Consider the following 24,625-nt stretch of genomic DNA (forward strand, 5'->3'; position numbering starts at 1 on the left):
AGCAACAATAATCCGTTCAATCCTCTGTCGACCGTCCCTTCGTCTGTCTGTTCGTCTGTCTGTTCATCAGTCTTTCAGATTAAAGATTTTGTTTAAGGTACAGTCTTTGGTATAGTTCACAGAGGTCCACAAGTACCTTGAAACTTAGAACATATATGTTTCCTATGATATGATCTTTCTAATTTTAATGCCAAATTATAGTTGTGTCCCCAATTTCACAGTCAATAGTTATCAAAGGTACCAGGATTATAATTTAATATGCCAGGTGTGCCTTTTGTCAACTGAACATAGAAAATTATAGTGCAAGTGGGACATCCATATACTATGGACACATTCTTGTTAAAGTTTGAGTTATAGCAGCTTGGTAGTATGCAATATCAAAACAAACAGATCAATGGACATCCCTATTCAAAAGACATCAACATTACATAACAGTATACAGTAGACTTCATCAACATTACATAACAGTACACAGTGGACTTCATCAACAGTCCACAACATTTATAAGGTAATATATATTTTATTATTATTACATACTTATTTTGTCTTAAAGTACTATTTTATTGTTGAGTATGTTGAATTTATTACGATTTAATAAATTAAAAAAACCAAGCACAATTCATTTGGACACTATTGAATAGTTGTCTCATCTGTAAGCCATCATACCACATCATTATATTTTATAACAATATGTTTGAGCACATTATTAGATAAGAAGATGTGTTATTAGTGGCAACGAGACAACTGTCCACAACAGACCAAAATGACACAGAAATTAACAACTATAGGTCAAGGTATGGCCTTCAACAATGAACAAAGCCCATACTGCAAGGTACAGTTTTACCTGTTACATTTAGTAATGAAACTAAAACTTTTAAGAGTCTTTACTAAGAACACATTTTAGATTTTTAAACTTTTTAAGATTTTAATGTTTATCATTTATAAATCAATATAACCCATATTTTAAGTTTTCTGAAACTAAAACACTTTTCCCCTTTGGTATCTTTGAATGCCTCTCTTTAAGATTCATTTTGCCTTATATGTTTGTGTTACACATATCTGTCCTAATTCATCTTAATCCTTAATAATAATATCTCTGTGACAGAACAATAGAAATCTGAAATCATTTCTTTCATAACCACAGCAACATGATGACTTTCTCTATTTGTTTTAATTTTCTATCATCAATACTATAAACTTATTAATAATTTATTAATTGCACAATGATATAAGAATAGGAAGGAATTATAGATCCTTTGAAATAAGTTCTTGTAAAAACCAAGAAGATCATCTATACAAAAGGAATATCAACTTAACCTTCAAATGAGAATAAGATTCCAATAGTATAATGACAACATCATTACTTTTGTCATGGTAACTGTCGGTTTCTTTATAGATGTATTGCATATCTACGCTTGAAATGAGTTTTATAAGTTTAAATATATTATATTACACAGAAAGAAAACTAAATCAGATTGATGCAAAATTATTTTTGTCCCTCCGATGTCAACAATGGCATTTGACAATGTGCCCATCTCCCAAATATCAGTCCATAATAGGAATAAAGATATATATTTTAATGCAATTGCACTTTTTTTGATATCATGCAGATTATAATACTTTTTATGCCCCATTTATGAGAATTATGTTTTCTTGTCTGTGTGTCTGTTAGTCCGTCTGTCCGTCTGTTCATCCTGCTTCAGGTTAAAGATTTTGGTCAAGGTACTTTTTGATAAAGCTGAAGTCCAATCAACTTGAAACCTAGTAAACTTGTTGCTTATGATATGATCTTTCTAATTTTAAAGCCAAATTAGACTCTTGACCCCAATTTCACGGTCCACTGAACATAAAAAATGAAAGTGGGAGTTTCAGGTTAAAGTTTTTGGTCAAGGTAGATTTTGATGAAGCTGAAATCCAATCAACTTGAAACTTAGTAAACTTGTTGCTTATGATATGATCTTTCTAATTTTAAAGCCAAATTAGACTTTTGACCCCAATTGCACAGTCCACTGAACATAGAAATTAAAATTGTGAGTTTCAGGTTAAAGTTTTTGGTCAAGGTAGTTTTTGATGAAGTTGAAGTCCAATCAATTTGAAACTTAGTACACATGTTCCATATGATATGATCTTCTTAATTCTAATGCCAAATTAAATTTTTTTACCCAATTTCACGGTCCATTGAACATGGAAAATGATAGTGCGAGTGAGGCATCCGTGTACTTTGGACACATTCTTGTTAAGCTATTTTATTGTAAGAAAACTTTAGACAACAATATAATTATAAACTACATTTAAAGATAAAAGGATGCCTTATGATGGCCAATGAGATACCTTATTTAACACCCAAAGCATTTTTTCTAAGATACCTCTTAATAACTAAGGTGTTTGGTATGCAAATGAAGAAAAAAACATCTAGAAATTTGGTGTTGATGACATATTTCTAATTTTCTGTCTCATTATAGTGACCTCACTCTTTTTATTTTACATTTGCCATATTTAGAAATAAATTTTTATTTAAACCAAGGAATCAATGTTAATACTTTACATATACTTTACATATTTAGAAAATTGCTTTACGACCGAGGAATCAATTGATGGATCTATATATAAAACTTCTGCTTTAGAGAATAAATGCTTAATCAGTCGTCAGATTCCACAGTGACACAGTATGTTTTATAAAATATTCCCTGATTTTAGAATTCCAGTCCATTTATTTTGATTTCAATCTTTAGTCCTTATACCTCCTAATCCTTATTATCTCGTTGACAGAACAATAAATGTCTCAAATTATCTCTCTAGTAACCACAGCAACAAAAAGAAATGTCAAGATTTTCTGTAAGAATTCCTTATTGTGCATCCCATACAGTCAGGCATTTTACATATTGATTTTTGGGTTATAATTTTATGGATAAAACAGCTCTGATGTTTTATTATTCCACACTGTGTTAGTCCAGTGATTGAAGCTATCATGCTATGGGATTAAATACTTTGTAAGGTAAGGTGGCATTACAACATACAAATATTATACAATATGTTCCTGGGTTTTTTTTAACCAAAAAAGGAAAATATTAAATAATGATTTCCTGGTGTATAAATTATAATTTCATTTTAAACAGTTCCTTAGAATGCATATTTAAAAAAGAATGCTTTTTTTTCTCAAAAAATGTTTTGGCATAATGTTCAATGATTAATAAAAAGTTAGTGGAGATACCAAAGTGATATTTAAACTTGTAAGTCAACAACATACTGACAGCACCATTTCACAAACATAAACACAAAAAGACAAGCAGCTGTATACATAACACAACATTACACTTTATCTTATTCCTTTTGAATAAAGCATGATGTCCACAGTTATATATTTTTACTATTTTAAAAAAAAAATAAAAAAAAATCTGATTGCCATAAATGTTTTTTTTCTAAAATTCTTATCAACATTAATTTTTAAATTTGCCCATGGACTGCACCTAGTAACTTTGAACATTCCTGGTATCATAAACTTTAAAGTGAAAACTAACCTGTCATCATAAATATTATATTTAAATCAAGTTACTGCTTTCACAATTTTTTAATTTTTATTTTATCTTGGGTTGCTTATAAATATTAATAGTTTTATGGTGTAGAAAATTCATGACATATAAAAATGTAAGAGTTTGAACTGAAAGAATTTTGAATGCACATTATATAGGTGTAATAAAGTTTGTAAGTTTATAATGTTAATCCTTTGGTACTTTAATGGTATAAATAAAAGCTGGTAGGGAAATAACTATTGTCTATTTTACTGGATCTTCATCAATTGAATTCAGTTGTGATCAATTTATACCGACAATGTTACGGAATCTATTATAATAGATAATTCTATTGCTGGACATGAATATAGTACTTCAGGTGTATGATTATTCTTCTTAGAAATTTCCAATTATAGAGATTTAATGGGTTTTTACCTACTCAAAATTTGATTTTATTAAATATTGATAAATCAGCTTAAAAGATCGATAATAAAATCAAAATTTAGTTTCACATGTTTTTCTCTGATATTGGTTAAAACCAGGTAACATGGTATCAAGTTTGTTCGATGGATCCTTATAATGTTTATATAGAGTCTTGATCTGTTTGTTTGTATGTTACAAGTACCATCAAAATTACCTATATAAAATAAGTTCAATAAATTTTGTTATAAGAATGGATTGTATCTACTTTCATGTTCATGTTTTAAGGTAGGAAGACTTAATAGGCAAATATTTCTTGTTTATATTTTTTTAAAGTTTTAATTTCCTTCCTAATATTGAAAAGGAACGAAACACATTTTTTTTTGTACATTAAATCTGAGATAAGGTAAGATAAGAACTATTTTTTATCATTATTTTATTTGCCGATAGATATTGTTACCGTATCTTATCCTATAGCAAATGTTAAAGTTATCTCTGATATATACTTGCACTGGGGCTGATCCAACCATTTTTAAAAGGGGAAATTAAGTTCCCAACCCAGGATAAAAGTGGGATTGCAACCATATGTCCCCATTCAAATGCATTGATCTTCCAAATAAAAAAGGGGGGGTCAACCCCCTTGATCTTCCACTGGCTTGACTGTTTGAACATGGAAATTTAGTCTTACATTGTTTTGTGTAATGCTGAAAGAGTTCTGATTTAACCTTGCACAGTTCCATAGTCGATTATTGACTTTTGTCAGAAGGTTTTTCGTGGCAGGTTTAATCCAAGATATAAAACTGTCTTTGTTCCTTTAGAACCTATTCAATATAATTAGTGGAATGATAAAGAGTAGAAATAAACAAATCTGTATCAAACCTTTTAAAGCTTTATTTTTATCAAAATTAATAAAACACTGGTTTTATATAAATAAGTTAAAACATTTAAATTGTACTACAACTTTTAATGCAAACAGCTCCTTTTTAAATTGTACCAATATTTGCTTTTAAAAAACAAGTTCAATAATATGTGGAGTGAAATGATTATAAATATTCATTTTTAATTGATATATATACTTATCACAGAAATAGATAGCCTAGAAATAAAAAATTAAACAGCAATTTTTGCAGTAATATTATTCCAAATCAAAACTATTTTTTATTTAAAAACTACAGAGAATAGACCTATAAGTCAACAGATTGTCTTAGACAGTCTGAACGCAGATTTCTTTAAGGTATGTCTTCATTTGGTTGTAAGCTTAAGGTGGACCGGTCTATTTAGTTTAATTTTTATTGACCTATCAATTATCAAGATGAAGAAAACAGCCATAAAATCTTTTTTTTTACTTTGATATAATGTTTGTTATTGTATAGTTCATATTTAACAAGAATAAGGCTGCTTTGTTTTATATGTTTATTATTGTATAGTTCATATTTAACAAGAATAAGGCTGCTTTGTTTTATATGGTTATTATTGTATATTTGATATTTAACAAGAATAACGCTTCTTTGTTTTATATGTTTATTATTTATTTTTCAGAGATAACAGAAGGAAGTGTGTTTTCAGGGGATTATGAAAAGAAATAAAAACACGTATTTCTACATGGTGACAATTTCTGGGTTATACTTTCTGATGATTTTATTGTTACATAGCCGATTACAAGTAGAAATATGTCTGTCTCAAACAGGGAACCAGAAATACCAGATTCGTAATAATTCCGTCAATAATCTAGCAGTGGATAACGTTCTAACTTTGACAAGATTACAAACAGAGGTACTCACCATAGCACCTTGTCATCTCTCATCGGAAACTACACAATTTTCTTTCCAAACTATCGCTGAAAATTTATTTTATGTCTACACAGCTTACTTGGACAAAAGAATGAATACTACGTATGTTAGGATTATGTCAATTCTATTGAGAGGCAAGAAAGATAATATCAATGTCTTTTGCTCTTTCAAGGGAGATAACTTAATTAAAGTTGCTGCCAATAAATATGAAATGTGTGAAAATCACAATAAAAAATTTGGAGGTTGGATAATGTCTTGTCCGATTCCTGAGAATATCCCTGATCCTTGTGATGTAACTGTAAGTTATACATTGAATACAGAAGCATCTACCAAGGGAAACAATGTAACATTAAATATAATACCATTAGAGTCACAAAACACCAAAGTCCAATACACTGTATGTATACCACCATTGTTTGGTAGTGTTAATTCTTCAAGGTTAATAGAATTCATGGAATTTACTAAATATTTAGGTGCTGAAAAATTTATATTCTATACTCATGGCATTCAAGACGAGAAAAGTAAGATAGCTTTAGAACATTATTCCAATGAAAGTCTGGTAACAGTGATACCATGGAAACTACCGGACTCGATACAGGAAGGACATATCTGGTACCATGGACAGCTGATAGCTCACAATGATTGCCTGTATAGGTCAATGAGTCTAACAGATAAGTTAGCTATACAGGACATTGATGAATTGATTGTACCTCATGATAGTACCGTCTTTTGGGACCAGTCTTTGACACCTCTCCTGTCTGGAAACGTCAAAGGACTTGGCATACATAGTGCATTTTTCGACACATCTTTAAAAGGTGATGTTTTAGCCATAAGCAGTATTAAACGAACTAAGAATTTCAGTCGTTTCCGAACCAAGGTGCTAGTTAAACCGTCTGCCATATTTGAAGTAGGAATACACCATGTCAGTAAACCGTTATTAGAAGAGTATAAAATAATAAGTCCTCCGACATCTAAAGTTTTATTACACCATTACAGGTCGTGTCTGTCTAACTATGGTATGAACTGTAAAGACTGGGTTCTGGACCAGACCATTAAAGTTAAATACGGTCATGTTAGAAATAAGATATTACATGTTAAATCTACTGTTGATACTTTATCACACCTTAGTGCTCAAATGGTTAATACTACCAAAAATAAATTATTTTCTTGAACTTGTTCGTTCTTTTTTTCATTTGTATATTATTTAAATGTTACTTTGAACATCAAATAAAATTGAGAATGGAATTAGGGAAATGTGAAAGAGACAACGACCCAAACAAAGAGCAGAGTCAAGTATAAATTGGGTTGCTTTAGTTGTACATGTTGTGACACACCATACCCTTGCGAAAATCTTTTTTATAACTTTTAGAATCTCAAACACTGCCATTATAACATCAGAACAGAGCTTTGAACTTAATATACAGGAGGTTTGAGTTTATTAATTAGATGGCAATGTAACTCAAAAGAAAATAAAACAGAAAGAGGAAATAGTAGGAAATGGGAAAGTTCCCAGTACATTTGTGAGTGTAAAAATGTAAGGAATAATATAGAAATGGTATTATGATGTCTTTGTCAGAATGTTTCTAGTGAAGACATTATGTGATGATGTTGTATTACATGGTTCACTGTTTTATAATGGCTGAGACAATTATTAATTTGAGAGTTTTAATGATCTTATCATGTTGTGTAAACCAGAATAAAAATAACAATATGATCCCCAGGCTGTCTATCAGTCAATTACTCCATTTTTGGTGTACGCTTTAAACAAATATTGGCCATGATGTTTTAGATGATGGAATAGCTATTGGATATCATTGATTTTGAGTTTAATCAAAGACATAGGGTCAGAATAAATAAATCAGTGCATGTTAATAATCAATAAAGTCCTCCTACTTAGGGTTTGTATGTAAAGAATAGATAGAAGTACAACAATTCATACAAAACCAATGTCATTCATTTTCTTGTACTGGAAAAATTACGTAGGATAGAGATGTCTAATGTCATATTAAATTCAGGACAAGAGGACATGAAAAATTGCTTTGATGGTTATTAACAAAATAATGTCTTGTTAGGGGAGTTAATCTTATTACCGAAACTTTTACCTACTGATTTAAAGGTTGCATGTCGAGAGAGCATCAGATTTTGGTTGTTTAAATCACCATTTCTGATAACAATCATATTGGAGATGCAGTTTAATATTTGATTATAACATGTTTGTCTGATTTAACTAGATACTGCTCCATGTTTTCTTGTAAATTTCTTGTTGATGGTTGGAAATCATTATCTTTTTACAATGACCAAGCAAAGAAGTCAATATTGGCACTATAATAAATCTGTGAAATTCTACTGCATTAAAAATATTTTAACGTTTGATGAATAAAGTTATTCAAATATAAAGTCAGACAATATGATTTACACTTCATCATCCATAAAAAGTTTGACCAATTAATTGATTGTAATTACACACACACACATACAAACTGTTATACATACATATTTACCAATTATGGACTTCTGAAAAGTTCAATAAGATATTTATGGACTTTTTCAGAACATATTATTTGAGGACAAAGTCAGAGGTTTAATATAATCTCACAGGTCCATATAAAGAGTACCCTTTTTGACTGAGTGAAAGTTTCTATATAGCATATGTAAATACTGTAAGCCTTATAACAATACTAAAACCATGTTGCTAAAAATGTTTAGTCAATAATTCAAAACAGTGAAAAAATACAAAAATTCAAAATATATATTTGGAAACACATATACCAATAAGAAGCTATGAAATTCAAAGGATATGTAATAATATAAATAAATAATTTAATTTCAGATGTAACGCGTCTTCTGATTGGCTGACTTTAAAATAAAGTATTGTTGTTGTTGTTGTTGTTTGTTTATCAGCCCATAAACATAATTTTGTCATGTGACCGTGACATCATCAACATTTTTTTCCTGATTTACTCCGGTTTAAAATGGATTTAAGAACTAAATTATAAGAAATGACTGTATTTTTTTTGCCTATTCGAAATAACATAAGAAACGTGGTGCACACTTTAAATAACATGCTATGCGGGTTGTTCATGATCAGTGTGTGCCACATTTTTTTATGTTATTTCTTCATAGACAAAAAAATATTACAGTCATTCCTTAAATAATGCTGGAAACAAAGTACTAGGGTAGAAATATCCAAGGGAATGATAATCCTTATTTGATTAGCATTGGTATTGATGTTGTTAAACACTGTTTTAGGATAATAGAAAGGAAAACATAAGAGATAACAGTATCATAAAATTACTTTTGACCCACTATAGAAAATGACATCTATATTATTGTGAGTACTTTTACCATAAATGTAAAGAGATAATAAAGATTTCACTGTATTGATACTTTAGACAGCAAGTTTATGGCAGCCTCTAACATATGTTTTACTATGAAATTGACTTTTATGGATTTAAAGTGTATTATAAAATTATAAAACATTTCTAGTTAAAAGGATTTTACTTAAAGTAAACAAGAAATATCCGTTTTATTATCCTGGGACAATAACTTTCTCATCAGAGCACATTTGTAAGTAATTTAAGTCTAGACCCTCTCAGACATTACAGTGGTGTCCTTATTTTTTGGCTGCATAAATAACTAATAAAGTTAGTAATATTTCACTGTGTGATACCTAAAGAGAGAGCCTAGTGTAGTGGTTAGCACATCAGACTACAAACAAAGGTTTCTGGTTTGATCCCCTCTCAGGGACTGAATTTCCAGCTCTCTCTTGACACCATTTGTCAGTATTGTCATGAGAAAAAGATGATAGTCTGTCGGAAGGGGACAATATTTGGCAGACCCCTGTCATATCTCGCATTAAGACACCCTTGTAGATTTCAGATAGGGGCAGGCTGATGCCGCTACAAGGCAGCACTTGCACCCACAAAGTGGGAAGGAATAAATATAAGTTGCAATAATTTTTCGTCCATCCACTTTAAATAGATATGTTTGAATTAAAGAGGGAAAACAAAAGTTTAAATGGACAGGTAACTTGCAGGTGAATCTATGGAAAACTATCATAGGGTTCGTAATAAAATTTATCAATTATTTACAAAAGAAAGGTTTCAACTCCCTCTGGCAAAGTTCACCTTAAAAATATTTGGCTAATTTTTTTAAGGTCCTTTTTGGTATTAAAGCTCTTCAATTATTTTGGTCCTAATATTATGCATCAATAGGGCTTTCAAATATTTTGCTTTGAGCGTTTCTGATGTCTGACCAAAAATGACATAGGATCTTTCTTTGAAATCAGAAACATGACTTGACCACCACAAATAAGAAAACCCTGTACAACATGATTATTATAAGTCCACGTCTCTATGGGTATATTAAGGTACTTCCATATTCCAAGGACTTTAACTTTCATTACACATGGTTATTCACAAATTACATTATCGTGTATGAAACTGATTTGTAGAGAAATATTGCCGTCTCCAGAGGGAATAGGATAAGTCTAGATTTTCTACATAAAGTAAGTTAATTTTCCAGACAAGTGAATTAATATGGCAGGAAAGCTATATCTATCCTAGAATCCAGTTAATTGGCTTGATGATGTTCCTAACGGAGAGTCCTCCAAAGATGTTAATCACATGACCATTATTGGTCTTTTGAATGTTTTAGAGAAATAAATACTGATGTAAATGACCTTCACCTTTGACAGGGTCCTCTACATCATTTGTCGATTATTGTCCATATAAAACTTCATAATACAGAGTAGATTTTTACAGTGGCCTTTATCACTAGATAAGAAGGAATAATTGGTATGTTTAGAATGATATAAAGTTAGTTACCATAGACTAATTTTTTGAGGCATAAGGAAAAGGTACAATTAATTGTTGGGCCAAATTGGATCTATAAATGCACTGAAATATTTAAGAACAAAAATATGCATGATATTAGTCATATAAAAAAAAGGCTCTTCCAATTGTCCATGATGTTTTATAGATGACATATCTGATTAATTTTAAAAGTGCCCATATTTAAGAAACATCTTTGCTATAGTAAAAATTGTAACTCTATTCATTTTCTCCTTCTTCTTTTATCTCTGGCTGTATATCAGCTGGTCCTTTTATGAGACGAGCATCTCCTTTAAGAACCCATTGATGATCTGTAAGCTTTGAAATTTAAAACAGTAGAAATGGTAAATGAAGGCTATAGCAATATGTATAGGTTGAAATTATAAATTATTTGTCACTAAGTTTTGAAAAAATTGTCATTTGGAAATCGTCTACAGTTATGTTTTGTAAGTTTATTCTGTGTTGTGTCTTTTGAATATCATATGAAATATGCAGATTTTGATTTCATTTTGTTTTAAATGAGTGGTTGGATAGATTATTAACTACAGTGGCAAACTAAATACCGTATATGTTCAGGACATTAGAACTCAAAACAATAAATGTTTTAAACATGAACTCTGCTTTGTATTGGCCCAACATGCTAAGCTAAATTTTTAATGTGCTAGTTCACCATGTACTTTCTGCAGGAAGGCATGTCACCTTAACCTAAAACGCTATTAGTATTCTCAGTGGCAGATCCCAAAGTTTTCATAAGTGGGGGCCCACTGACTGCCCAAGAAGTGGCCCTCTCCGGTCATGTCTCAGGGATTCTATATATATTCAACCAAATATTTCCCTTCTCTGAATCTGCCTCTGAATTTCTGATTCTGACTGTACCTGTTTAAGTCCTTGCTTTTAGATTTCGGTGTCAGAAACATCCTAATCTTTGGTTCACATTTGATCTACATTTATTAATTTAATTTACAGTTTTGCTTGTGGTGTATATATACCATAGAACTATTTATCACAGAAGGTGATACAGTGACCTTTACAGAAATATTGTTGTTAACTTGTGTTATTGGATCGTCACATTTATACCTACTCCATGTTTCTTATATATGAATGTGACACTCAAACTGGTTACTGAACAGAAAGTACTTATTACAATTTCATGTTTTAAAGTTCTGTCATGGAAGGAATTTCTTATCTGCTATTGTACTCCATTAACTTTTCAAAACAAACAATTGTTCATGAATCTGATGAAATTTATTTGTATTTAACACCAAATCCTGATAAAATTATTTGTTTTGTTCTTATCGGACTACTTTTCACTGGTTTATACCTTTCTTCTGTTTGAATAGTGAGAAACCTGGGTAAACTTCTCAAGTGGGCAAACTGAATAGTATCAATAAAGTTTGAGTTCTCCATTGGTTATTGCAGTTAAATTAATGAAAGGGTTTATAATAATTGTGACATTATTTTTTTATAATTTCTTAAAATCTAAAATGAGATCAGATTAATTATTTCCTTGTTGCAACAACTTGAATTATTTGTGTTATCTTGATCAGTATTCACTGTTAACTGGTCCTTATAATGAGAAAACACTTAATTATATGGGGTTTGTGGTATTAAGTTGGAAAAGATGGCAATATGTCCAATAAAACTAGACAGCACCAATAAAGGACCAATAACAAAAACAAAACATTACACAGAAAAATAAAGCAACCCAAACCTCACTAAAAAACAGAATAAAGAATCTTGAATTTTTGGTGAAATGTTGACTGGAATTGTAGCTTATGAATAAAAGAGATGCATGTTATATATCAATGAAACAGCAACCAAACAACACAAAAATATTGATGATACCAGAGGAATTTAACATTTAGAAAAAGTAAGAACAGTAAAACAACTAAAAATGAAACTAATGGAGTTTAACATTAAGATGAAGTAACAAAAATATTTGAAAAGGCTACACAATTTGTCTCTGTTTTTTTGGGCAAATTATTGTTTGTACTCTTTTGGTCATGATTTTTATGGCCCATAAATGGGTATAATGTTTTTCAGTGTGTGCTTCCGTTTATCTGTCTGTCTGTCTGTCCAGCTCCAGGTCAAAGTTTTTGGTCTAGGCAGTTTTTGATGCAGTTGAAGTCCAATCAATTTGACACTTAGTACATGATGTTCCCTATGATATGATCTTTCTAATTTAATGCCAAATTAGAGTTTTGACCCTGATTTTACGCTCCACTGAACAAAGAAAATGATAGTGCTAGTGGGGCATCCATGTACTATGGACACATTCTTCTTTTAATTGTCATCAAAAACTACCTGGACCAAAAACTTTAACCTGAAGCCAGACAGATGGAAGTATGGAAGGACGAACGAAGGAATGGACCCACAGACCAGAAAACATAATGCCCTCTACTATCGTAGGTGGGGTATAAAAATATTGTTTCAAACTATGACAGTATCTGTTTTCATGTTGTCTTCAACCTTTCATGCTACAGATTGATGACCTTCACCTATATATATATAAAAAGCTTCTATGTCACTGGCTGACCTTGACTTTTCGCATGTAAAATAAAGAATTTTATGATGGTATGAAAGTTTGAGATCTCAACTTACTCTTTTACTCATTATCTAGATCTGTAGTATTAAATCATTTCTGTTTAAATTGCAGATGGAAAACATTATCACTGGTATTAAAGACACCAACCTTAAGTTGACCTTGGCCTTTGGTATTGGTATTCACCATGCTGGTTTACAGGAGAGAGACAGAAAAGTTGTAGAAGAACTGTTTGTCAATCAAAAGATACAAGTAAGTGTAAATGTGTTACATTGATTTCAATGAATTACTGGGATTTAATCCCAGTGAAATGAAACTGACGATTTTAGATGTCAATTAATATTGATAAGATCACTCCTCTGACCTCATTCAACAATGCATAAAAAAGATATAGTTCCATGTATTTTCTACTTTATTTCCACATAAACATCTACGATCAATGTAATAAAAATCTTCAACACTTGATCCAACATCACTGATGATTGAATCATGTGCTATGAGCATTTATGTTATGTTTATTGAATAAATGCACATTTTTACCCGAATGGGTTGACGGCATACATGAATCAATGCAATAATTTTGCAATACATCATACAAAAAAACAAGAAAATAACAAAACATTATATATATACATATATGTATCTATCATGCAGTTGTTGAGTCCACCCTCCTCAGTGACTATGACTTTTTAACAAATTGAGCAGCATACTGAACTAATGAGTTGTTTGGCCCCTCGTTGAATATAGTTTGATATTAAATAAGTTATTCTATAAATAATATATATTTATACCCCACGCAACGAAGTTGCGGAGGGTATAATGTTTTTGACCCGTCCGTCCGTCAGTCCGTCAGTCCTGTTTCTTGTCATCGCAACTCCTCTCAAACCACACAACAGAATTTCACGAAACCTTTTCAGATAATAAGGACATACTATGTAGTTGTGCATATCGACGGGAAATTGCGATTCAAATTTTTTTCTAGGAGTTACGCCCCTTTGAACTTATTTACTTTAATGTACTACTGCAACAGTTTGTCATCGCAACTCCTTTCAAACCACACAACAGAATTTCACGAAACCTTTTCAGATAATAAGGACATACTATGTAGTTGTGCATATCGACGGGAAATTGCAATTCAATTTTTTTTCTAGGAGTTACGCCCCTTTGAACTTATTTACTATAATGTACTACTGCAACAGTTTGTCATCGCAACTCCTCTCAAACCACACAACAGAATTTCACAAAACCTTTTCAGGTAATAAGGACATACTATGTAGTTGTGCATATCGACGGGAAATTGCGATTCAATTTTTTTTCTAGGAGTTACGCCCCTTTGAACTTATTTACTTAATGTACTACTGCAACAGTTTGTCATCGCAACTCCTCTCAAACCACACAACAGAATTTCACGAAATCTTTTTATATGAAAAGGACATATTATGTAGTTGTGCATATCGACGGGAAATTACGATTCAATTTTATTTCTAGGAGTTACGCCCCTTTGAACTTATTTGCTTCAATGTATTACTGCAACAGTTTGTCATCGCAACTCCTCTGAAACTACACAACAGAATTTCATGAAACCTTTTCAGATAATAAGGACATACTATGTAGTTGTGCATATCGACGGGAAATTACGATTCAATTTTATTTCTAGGAGTTACGCCCCTTTGAACTTATTTGCTTCAATGTACTTCTGCAACAGTTTGTCATCTCAACTCCTCTGAAAACACACAACAGAATTTCATGAAATTTTGTAGATAATAAGGACATACTATGTAGATGTGTATATTGACAGGAAATTATTATTCAATATTTTTTCTTATACTTATTTAATTTCTCCAATGACAATGTGGGGACGTGGGGTATGTGAGCGTGCTCACTAAGGTTCTTTAATTGCATAAGTATCAGAAAATGTTATTGAGTAAACCCCTCAGTTTCTATCATATTTCATATTCATTCATTTTACATAAAATATTTGTCCTATGACCTAACGATTGTTTGAAATGAATTGCATAAGTATCAGAAAATGTTATTGAGTAAACCCCTCAGTTTCTATCATATTTCATATTCATTCATTTTACATAAAATATTTGTCCTATGACCTAACGATTGTTTGAAATGGATATTTTGTACATCTCTCTATAACTTCTGCCACATGACTTTGGAAATAAGAAACTTGAACTCAAAGGTTGTATCCAATGTATTATAAAACATCAATCTCAATACATCCATGATTCTACAACTATATTAATAAACTTAAGGTGTGGGTGTACTCTTGTGTATAATATAAATAAAACCTGCACTGGAATTACGGATGATATGCTGCCAGAAATAAAGGCAACAGTAGTATACCTCTGTTCGAAACTCAAAAATCCTTTGTTACTGAATAACACATAGATAATCTTTCATGTGTTCCTTTTTAACTAGAAGGGGTATGATTCAAATAAAATTCTTATTCAGAGGGAAAAGAGTCTTTTTTCCTGGTTATCTGAGATAGTTTACACCAAATAGTTTCGATACTTGTACTGTATGTTTGAGTAATTGTCCATGTATTACTTACTCCCTGAACAAGCCTTTTTGCATAGAGAGCTGAAGTTGTTTTAAATAACAATCAAATCAGCGAAATATTACATAATCTACACTAACAAAGATAGATAACTCTGTTTTACTTCCGAAAGCAAAAATATTCCTGGTTTCCCTAATAGATTATGTGAAACAAATTTCAAATTATTTCAATTAACATGATTAAGAGTGCATTTGTTTCTAACCCGAAATTTTGTCATCGATGACTATCGTTTAGTAAACGTTAAGCTGCTAGAAACAAATACATCGTTTAACACTCTTTATCGACCCCACGTTGTCAGACAAAAATAGATTACACTCACGCACTGTAAACAAACAGGTAAAAGTGCGGGAAATAAATAACCAGGACTTTGCGAAAACAACACGTGCTCGTAATTATTTAAACGACAGATGCAGAAACAAATTTATCGTTTACACGTCTCAACGATAAACGATCAACAACTACGCGACTATTTTGCGCGTACATCGTTTATGTGAACGATGTCAACGTTGACCAAAAAATGTAAGAAACAAATGGATTAAACGACTACGCGCGTAGTCGTTTACATCGTTTAGGTTAGAAACAAATGCGCTCTAAGTCATATTATGATACTAGTAATTGATATTCAAAATGTTGTTGCAGTCAGTACTTCCATAATTGCAAACATAATCCTTTTTCTGTTATATCCAGTTGACAATTTTGATAACCACAAGGTTCCATACCATTAAAGGAAGGTTTGGATTGATTTTGGGGGTTATGACACTAGCCAGTTTTCTAATACTTTTCATAAATGGCTTTTATCCTACCCAGTTTTTAATTGAGATTAATTCAAAGTCCTCATTTCGTAAAGGTTCTTAAATTAGCTCAATCTACACCTGTATTTCCAGGTTTGATTTTGGGCCCAGTTTCCAAGTTGGTGTAAATCAGGGTCCAGAAAGAAAGTATGATTTCAACAATAAATTAATATATTTGGTTCTTTAGTATTCTGAATCAAACTGTATTTAGATTTTGAATTTGGGTCCATATGAAGTTCAAAATTAAACTTTTGTGTAACTTCTTCAAAAATTAAATTCTTGTGGATGTTCTTACCTAGTCCAATAATTATGACGTTTTGAAAGGCTATTATATTATTTTTCTTTGATGCCTAATACATGTCGATGTAAGGCGTCATAGAAAAAAAATATAATAGCCTTTCAAGACGTCATAATTATTTGTACTAGCACTAACCATGTATTTAGATTTGGATATTGGACCATAATAGATAAATGTCCTATTTCAAATGTGAAGTTCTTAGATCACATTTATTCTGTGTAAGAAACCTATGCTGTGTCAAATATGAAATCACAATCCAAATTCAGAGCTGTATCAAGCTTGTTTGTAGTGTCCTTACTTGTCATGCTGTTTAGGGATCAACCTCTGTAGCTGATCTATGTGGGAAATTTTATTGAATTTGTAGTTAACATTTAATAAAATCTAGGGTTAAAGTTTAACAAGCATTGGAAACTTTGTCAAACCTTCACAGAATGTAATGAAACTTGAAGCTTCTTAAAGGTTAGAAGTGTGTAGAAAGAAATTTGAATTTTTTTCATTTTTAGCTCACCTGGCCCGAAGGGCCAAGTGAGCTTTTCTCACCACTTGGCGTCCGTCGTCCGTCCTCGTCGTCCGTCGTCGTTAACAATTTACATTTTGAACTTCTTCTAGAGAACCACTGAATGGAATGGAACCAAACATAGCATGAATGTTCCTTATGAGGTGCTGACCAAGTGTTGTTACTTTGTAGCCGATCCATCATCCAAGATGGCCGCCAGCGGGGGACTTAGTTTAACATAGGAGGCTATGGGAAATGCATACAAATGACTTCTTTTAGAGAACCACTGAATGGAATGAAACCAAACATGGCATGAATGTTCCTTATGAGGTGCTGACCAAGTGTTGTTACTTTGTTGCCGATCCATCATCCAAGATGGCCGCCAGCTGGGGACTTAGTTTAACATAGGACCCTATGGGAAATGCATACAAACGACTTCTTTTAGAGAACCACTGAATGGAATAAAACCAAACATAGCATGAATGTTCCTTATGGGGTGCTGACCAAGTGTTGTTACTTTGTAGCCGATACATCATCCAAGATGGCCGCCAGCGGGGTACTTAGTTTAACATAGGACCCTATTGGAAATGCATACAAATGACTTCTTCTAGTGAACCACTGAATGGAATGAAACCAAACATGGCATGAATGTTCCTTATGTGGTGTTGACCAAGTGTTGTTACTTTGTAGCCGATCCATCATCAAAGATGGCCGCCAGCGGGGGACTTAGTTTAACATAGGACCCTATGGGAAATGCATACAAATGACTTCTTTTAGAGAACCACTGAATGAAATAAAACCAAACATGGCATGAATGTTCCTTATGAGGTGCTGACCAAGTGTTGTTACTTTGTAGCCGATCCGTCATCCAAGATGGCCGCCAGTGGGGGGACTTTTGAAGGAAATTAAACATGTTCCTTTCCTTATAAATGAGGTTGTGTTGTCACTTTTAGCCAAATTTTATACTTTTTTATATGATTTCAAAAACCCAAGTAGAATCAGGTGAGCGATACAGGCTCTTGAGAGCCTCTAGTTTTTTGTACTGATAAATGGACTTACTATTTGGCAGTAAAATTGACACTTTTCACTGATAGCATGAATGTCCCTGAAACCCTAATAATTTCCTACAGTCTGGTTTATGAGTATGGGAGTAATGTATGAAACAATATAACTATCTGAATACACTGAATAAAAGTGCATGTTATTTATTAATGTGATTTATTTACTGTCTTTAAGTACAGCATTCTTAAAAATTCTACAAAGTATCAGCTCACCAGTGACCGGATTTATAAATTTGTTTGCTGATCATCATGCTTTATTTACATCTACTTGTCACAACATTTAAAACAATTCATAAGATCTTTAAACCATATTATTTATTGTGTTTGAATAGTAATCAGCTTGTAAATAAAACATGGAAGCTTAAGAATCATTTGCATATAGTTTACCACAATGGGGACAACAAGTTCAGTCCAAAGGAGTCAGGTCCCTATTGGATGTCAACTCTGTCAAGGTAGAAACACAATTCAGTGGAAATGTACGAACTGTCAGCTTTTAATGTGTTCCAGTTGTAAAGATAATATTCATCTCAGGATTGCTAAAGACCACACAATAATAAACATTAAGGACATAGGTGAATTAGATTCTGGAGAAAGTTTTAACTTTAGTGACGTCCATTGTAATGAACATTTTAATCAAGTTTGCTGCTCGTACTGCAGAACTTGTAAAACAGTTGTCTGTTTGAAATGTGTGATGAAAGTGCATAATGGACACACGTTTGTGAATGAAGAGGAATTTTTAAGTAAAAAGCAAAAATTATGGAAGGGACCCAAAGAAGCTGTGATAAAATTGAAGGAGCTGGCCAAGGCAGAAACTAAATTGAAAGAGATAAAAAAATCAGAAGATGCACTATATATGAAGGCAAAGAAAGATATACAGGACAGATCAACAAATGATGTGGATCAGTTTTCTGAAATACTCATTAAAATGGACCAGAAAATGCAGTCAGTTAATCAGGGAATTGATAGAGAAATAAGAAACATAGACAGAGAAAAAGGAATGTTTCAGGAGGTCATTAATGTTGTAGATGTGATTAAAAGTTCTAAAGATTTCTGTCAGTTCTTTGAAAAGTTTGATGAGTTGATTACAACTCTGATTTATGATATTGTGCCATTAACTTTAAGATTGACTCATCTGAATTTTATATAGGGGATCCTATAGTCAGTAACTTTGGTCAGCTAACAACAAATGATACAGAAGCAAACATTTGTTTCAAAGTAGCCAAACAGTATACTACAAATTTTAGGAGTATTTTTTTTCTCACTGAGTTATCTGATCAAACACTATTGATGTCTGACAGTATATTACTACAACATGTGAAATTAGAGGGATCCAGTGTCCAAGTGATATCTAACTTAAATATCCAGATAGATGGCATGGCAGTCAGTCCACCAGGAAAAATATTTTAAGCAACTTACTACACAAGACTGAAAGTAGTTGATATTAAGACTGGTGAGATAACAGATTCAGTATACAATTTACATCCTTTATATTCAATTTCCTTACATGTAACTAAAAATAACAGAATCATTATAGGAGCCTTGCCTGCAGGACCAGCATTCCCTGCCACAGGAAGACGTGTTGTGATAGTCATGGATCAGAAAGGGAAACATCTAAAGGAGTATGAAAATGACAGTAACAACAAACCATTATTTTCATGCCCTGGTGATATAACCAGTACCAGAAATGGAAACATCTTTGTAGTCACGGACTGGCTAGAAGATGAATTTAGTGGCAGAGTGGTGGTGTTAGGACAGGGAGGAGATGTCATACAGATATACTCTGGTCATCCTCATATTAACACTGAAGCCAGGCCATTTAAACCTACATATTTATTAACATTGAAATCAGGAAGTATTATTGTTACAGATACTGGAAACAGTATATTGCATATTTTGAATAACTGTGAACAATTAATTTCCTACCATATTCCTTGGACATAGGAATTGAACTTCCATATTCTCTTGCTCTGTCATCATCAGGACATTTATATATTGGATGTAGCTCTGAAACAGGAAGTCCAAACACCTACAAGGCCAAACTTTATGAATTAGAATACTATGGACTCTAATAAAAAACAAGTTGAGTGCTTTTAGAATAGTGACAATAAATAACATATTGAAATGTTTCATTTGGATAAAAGAAGCAGTATTAAAATTTCTTTGAAATATTTCCTTATCATATGAAGCCTAAAACGTATGTAATGGCAAAATGACTTATATTAAAAGAAATTGTGATATTAGTGGATTACTAAATTGAATTGAGAATTTAAAGTACAGGTTTATCCCATTTTTCTACTCTCACAAAAATTGTGCTTATTTTTCATATCACGCCTCTCAAGTTATATGAGTTTTTGTCAGTCTAGTAGAAAGAGAATGTATGACGTCATACTTGTCGAGGCTAACTTCTAATATCGTATACAGAAAACAATACAACCATACAGTTTGACGTTTACTTCATTATATCATAACTGCTAAGGCGACGTCGCACACTGACGTCAACCCTAGATACATAACGGTAAATTGCGACGTCTTGACCCCCGCGGTATTCTCGACATTCTCCGGGCGGCGAAAAGTAAATATCAAAATTAAATTACAATCAAGAAAAAAATGAATTAAAATTATTGTCTCTCAAATTCAAAACTTAAACTTAACTTTAGCACAGTCACTAGCTTCCATACTAGTTATCTTTCGGTTCACAATGAGTCTATTTCGATTCTTTCGGTTCACAATGAGTCTATTTCGATAATTAACAGTGTCTATATTTTCCGCGCACCTGTTCACATAGTCAAATAATTGGTTTTGCACTTAGCCAATTAAATCAAGCATATTCGTAAAAGTCCATGATAAATCTGAACAGTTAATAGGTTACGCATTATTTAGTCCATTTTTTAATATTTTCCCTGGCTCTTGTGGCTGCTTCTCGGTTTGGCAATATCCGGCTTGTGGTCGCACTTGGTTCTTTCTTCTGTCGAGCTTCTTCGTCCTTTGATGTTTCGATGTCTGTACAAAGTTCAAGGGGATACAACTTGACGATCGGAGGTGATGTAGTTCCAGTTTTGGTTCGAATAATAGCGGAACGAACTAGTCCATCATTTCCTTTGGTTAGGTTTTCCACAATCCCGGTTTTCCACATTATTCTTCTGTTTTCATCATGAATCTGAACAATATCGCCTGTTCTGATTATAGTGGAATTGTTTCCCGTTTTCTTGTGGAATTCACGCAATGACGTCAAATACTCTGTTTTCCATCTGTTCCAGAATTGTTGTAAGAGTAATGATTGTCTTTGAACACGTTTGATAAACTTTGTTTTGTTCATAAATGTCTCATTAAACATGTCAATTTCACGAGTATCCATGTACGGTAATGAATTTATCCTACGTCCATAAAGAAGATGAGCTGGCGTAAGTGGTTGAAGATCCTCCGGGTCTGAAGACACATATGTTAAGGGTCGATCATTTAAGACGGATTCTATCTCTGTAACGATTGTCTGAAGAGTCTCTAAATTTACAAGTGATTTTCCTAGTACTTTTTTCAGATTCGTTTTCGTCATTCCAATAAGACGCTCCCACCATCCACCAAACCATGGAGCACGTTTAGGGATGAAAAACCAGTCGATAATGTCTCTTTTAACTTTTTTGAATTACAAAGTTGTTTGATGTCTTCTGACGCGGATACAAAAGTAGAACCATTGTCTGTCATAACTACTTTTGGTAAAGATTTTCTGCTTGAAAAGCGCCGAAAAGCTTGTAAAAATGTTTCTTCTGACAAATTTGTAACGACTTCAAGGTGTATCGCTCTAGTAGAGGCACAAGTGAATAAACATATGTAGACTTTCTTTATGACATTTTCGTTATCTTTTACTTGTAATGCGCCTGTGAAATCTATCCCTGTAGCTGTAAAAGGGTCAGCTTCTTGTAGTCGAATTTTAGGCAATGGCGGCGGATCCGGTGCTGCATATGGTTGTCCAACAACCTTCCTACAAGTAACACATTTCCTGAGTGTTTTTCGAACAAACTGTCGGATAGCGGGTATCCAAAAACTTTGTCTCAGATGTACGATTGTGGCATTTACTCCGGAATGACAAATTCTTTCATGAGCATTTAATACAATAAGTTTAGAAATTGTATGATCGTTAGGTAAGATATACGGAAATTTAGTGGACTCCGATAAGGGCGCATTCTGGATTCTTCCTCCACATCTGATGATGTTCCTGTCGTCAAGAAATAATCTTAATTGTCTGATTCTCGGTAAACTGTTCCGTGATTTACTGTTATACTTCAATGCGTTATATTCCGTAGCAAAAGCCGTTTCCTGACAATTTCGAATCCATAACTCAACAGATTTGGATAATTCACTTGGTTTTAAATGTTCTAGTGTCCTTAAACTCTTTTCAATTCTACAGTTTTCTATAAACCGTAGTACATATGACGTGATACGTAACAGTTTCTGGTACGACGAATAACGTTCAATATCAATAATAAAGTTAATTCCAAATTGACAAACTGAATCGTCCTTTGATTGGCTAATACACGTACTTTCATTTTCTGTTAACAAAACTGATAAAGACGTATCGATTGATGTTGATTTTGGGTATGTTGAACTGTCTGTTAACCAATGCGGACCTTTAATCCATAATTTGCTGTTTGTGTATTGCTGGGCCGTTATCCCTCGTGTTACTAGATCAGCTGGGTTATCGCTTGTAGGGCAATACTTCCATTCCCATGATGTTGTCAATTCGTTTATTTCATTCACACAATTTTGTATGAAACGTTTTAATGTCTTAGTTGACTTAAGCCAGTGTAAAACAATCTGGCTATCCGACCAAAACGTGATGTTTTCGCACTCCAACGTTGATTGAAGGTGTTTAGCTAAGCGTGCTCCGATTACGGCTGCCATTAACTCAAGTTGTGGGAGTGTCAGTTCCTTTAACGGGGCTACTCGTGACTTTGCCATTACAAGTGCTGTCTCTTCTCCATTACATATATATCCTACCGCACCATATGCCTTTGTACTTGCGTCAACAAATATGTGAAGACTGTGTTGTGTTGATCCTGTAGTCTCAGTGAAATAATATCGAGGAAATACTGTTTGTGTAGCGGTCTCAATATTCTCGCGTATACCGATCCATTGGTTACATATGTCTCCTTCTATTATACTGTCCCATTGTAATCCAAGTTTCCATATTTCTTGCAACAAAATTTTAGCCGTTATAGTCACTGGACTCAGTAATCCTAGGGGATCGTAAATTCCTGACGAATATCTCAATATTTCTCGTTTAGTTACAAGTTTTGTCGTACTTTCTTCCTTGCATTTGTGTGGATAGAAAAGATAATCTGTTTTACTATTCCATCTCATTCCCAATACTTTCGTGTCTGTGTCCGTGTCTAAAACAGTCTGAGATACTGCTTGTTGTCGTACCTTTATGCTGTTCGAATTCCAAGATCTCAAATTAAATCCTGCCTTACTCATCATTTCCCTTGCTTGCTCAAAGAAGTTCAAAGCGTCACTCTCTCTGTCAATGCTTGTCAAAATGTTATCCACATATAAATCACGTTCAAGCATTCTTGCGGTATTACTGTTGGTTTGCTGTAAATGTTTTAAGAGAGTAGCGCTCAAGATAAATGGTAAGCAAGTTGCTCCAAATAGTACCACTTTAAATCTATACGTCATTAACGGACTGGTTACGTCTGAAGGGTTACTTAACCATAGAAATCGTGTTACATCTCGGTCGTCTTTGTTGAGTCCTACATGTAAAAAAGCCTTCTCAATGTCGGTAGTGATAGCATAACGATGAAGTCTAAATCTTACCAAGATCTTGGATAAGTCGTTTAACTCTGGAGGAGTCTTCATTAAGCAATCATTCAGACTAGGTTGATTTTGATACATCTTACAACTGCAGTCATACACTATGCGTATTGGTGTTGTACTGGAATCTTTCTTAACAACGGCATGGTGTGGTATATAATGTACCTTGTTAATTGTCGGTTCTAATTCATCAACTCTCTCAATAAATCCGCGAAGTTCCTGTTCCTTTATAATATCTCCGTATTTCTTTAACATGGTCGCATCTTTGCCTATTCTTCTGATAACATTTTCCGTTCTCCTTTTTGCGACATCATAATTTGACGGTAATTCTTCGTAATCTTGTTTCCATGGTAATTTCGCCGAATACCTATCTCCTAGAAATTCAATTGATGACTCCTGATAGTCTTTCAAATAATTTGTCTCTTTCTCTTGATTTTCGGATGAATCTATGCCTATCGAGTCAAGTTTCCAGAACGCTTCCAAGTTAAATTCTTCTGATTTGTGCGAAACTA

The 24,625-nt window shown here is 32.8% G+C and overlaps 2 protein-coding genes across 2 annotated transcripts in view; both read left to right on the forward strand.

Moving 5' to 3' along the window:
* The window catches only part of LOC139493119 (activating signal cointegrator 1 complex subunit 3-like), a 221,832-nt gene that overhangs the window by 91,819 nt on the left and 105,388 nt on the right, over positions 1–24,625 (forward strand). Inside the window, exon 32 of the mRNA XM_071281281.1 lies at positions 13,208–13,345. Coding sequence (XP_071137382.1) covers positions 13,208–13,345 — 138 coding nt within the window. The remainder of the gene's footprint in view (positions 1–13,207; positions 13,346–24,625) is intronic.
* On the forward strand, positions 2,879–6,891 carry LOC139493123 (beta-1,4-galactosyltransferase galt-1-like). The gene is made up of 2 exons (XM_071281287.1): positions 2,879–2,995; positions 5,469–6,891. Exon 2 carries the CDS (start codon positions 5,502–5,504, stop codon positions 6,888–6,890), a length of 1,389 nt encoding a protein of 462 aa, XP_071137388.1. The 5' UTR covers positions 2,879–2,995; positions 5,469–5,501; the 3' UTR covers position 6,891.

The sequence above is a fragment of the Mytilus edulis genome, chromosome 10 (genome assembly GCF_963676685.1).
Source record: "Mytilus edulis chromosome 10, xbMytEdul2.2, whole genome shotgun sequence".
Lineage (NCBI taxonomy): Eukaryota > Metazoa > Mollusca > Bivalvia > Mytilida > Mytilidae > Mytilus > Mytilus edulis.

Coding starts and splice junctions, on each gene's coding strand:
- LOC139493123 (XM_071281287.1), top strand. CDS start 5,502: ATGAAAAGAAATAAAAACACGTATTTCTACATGGTGACAATTTCTGGG.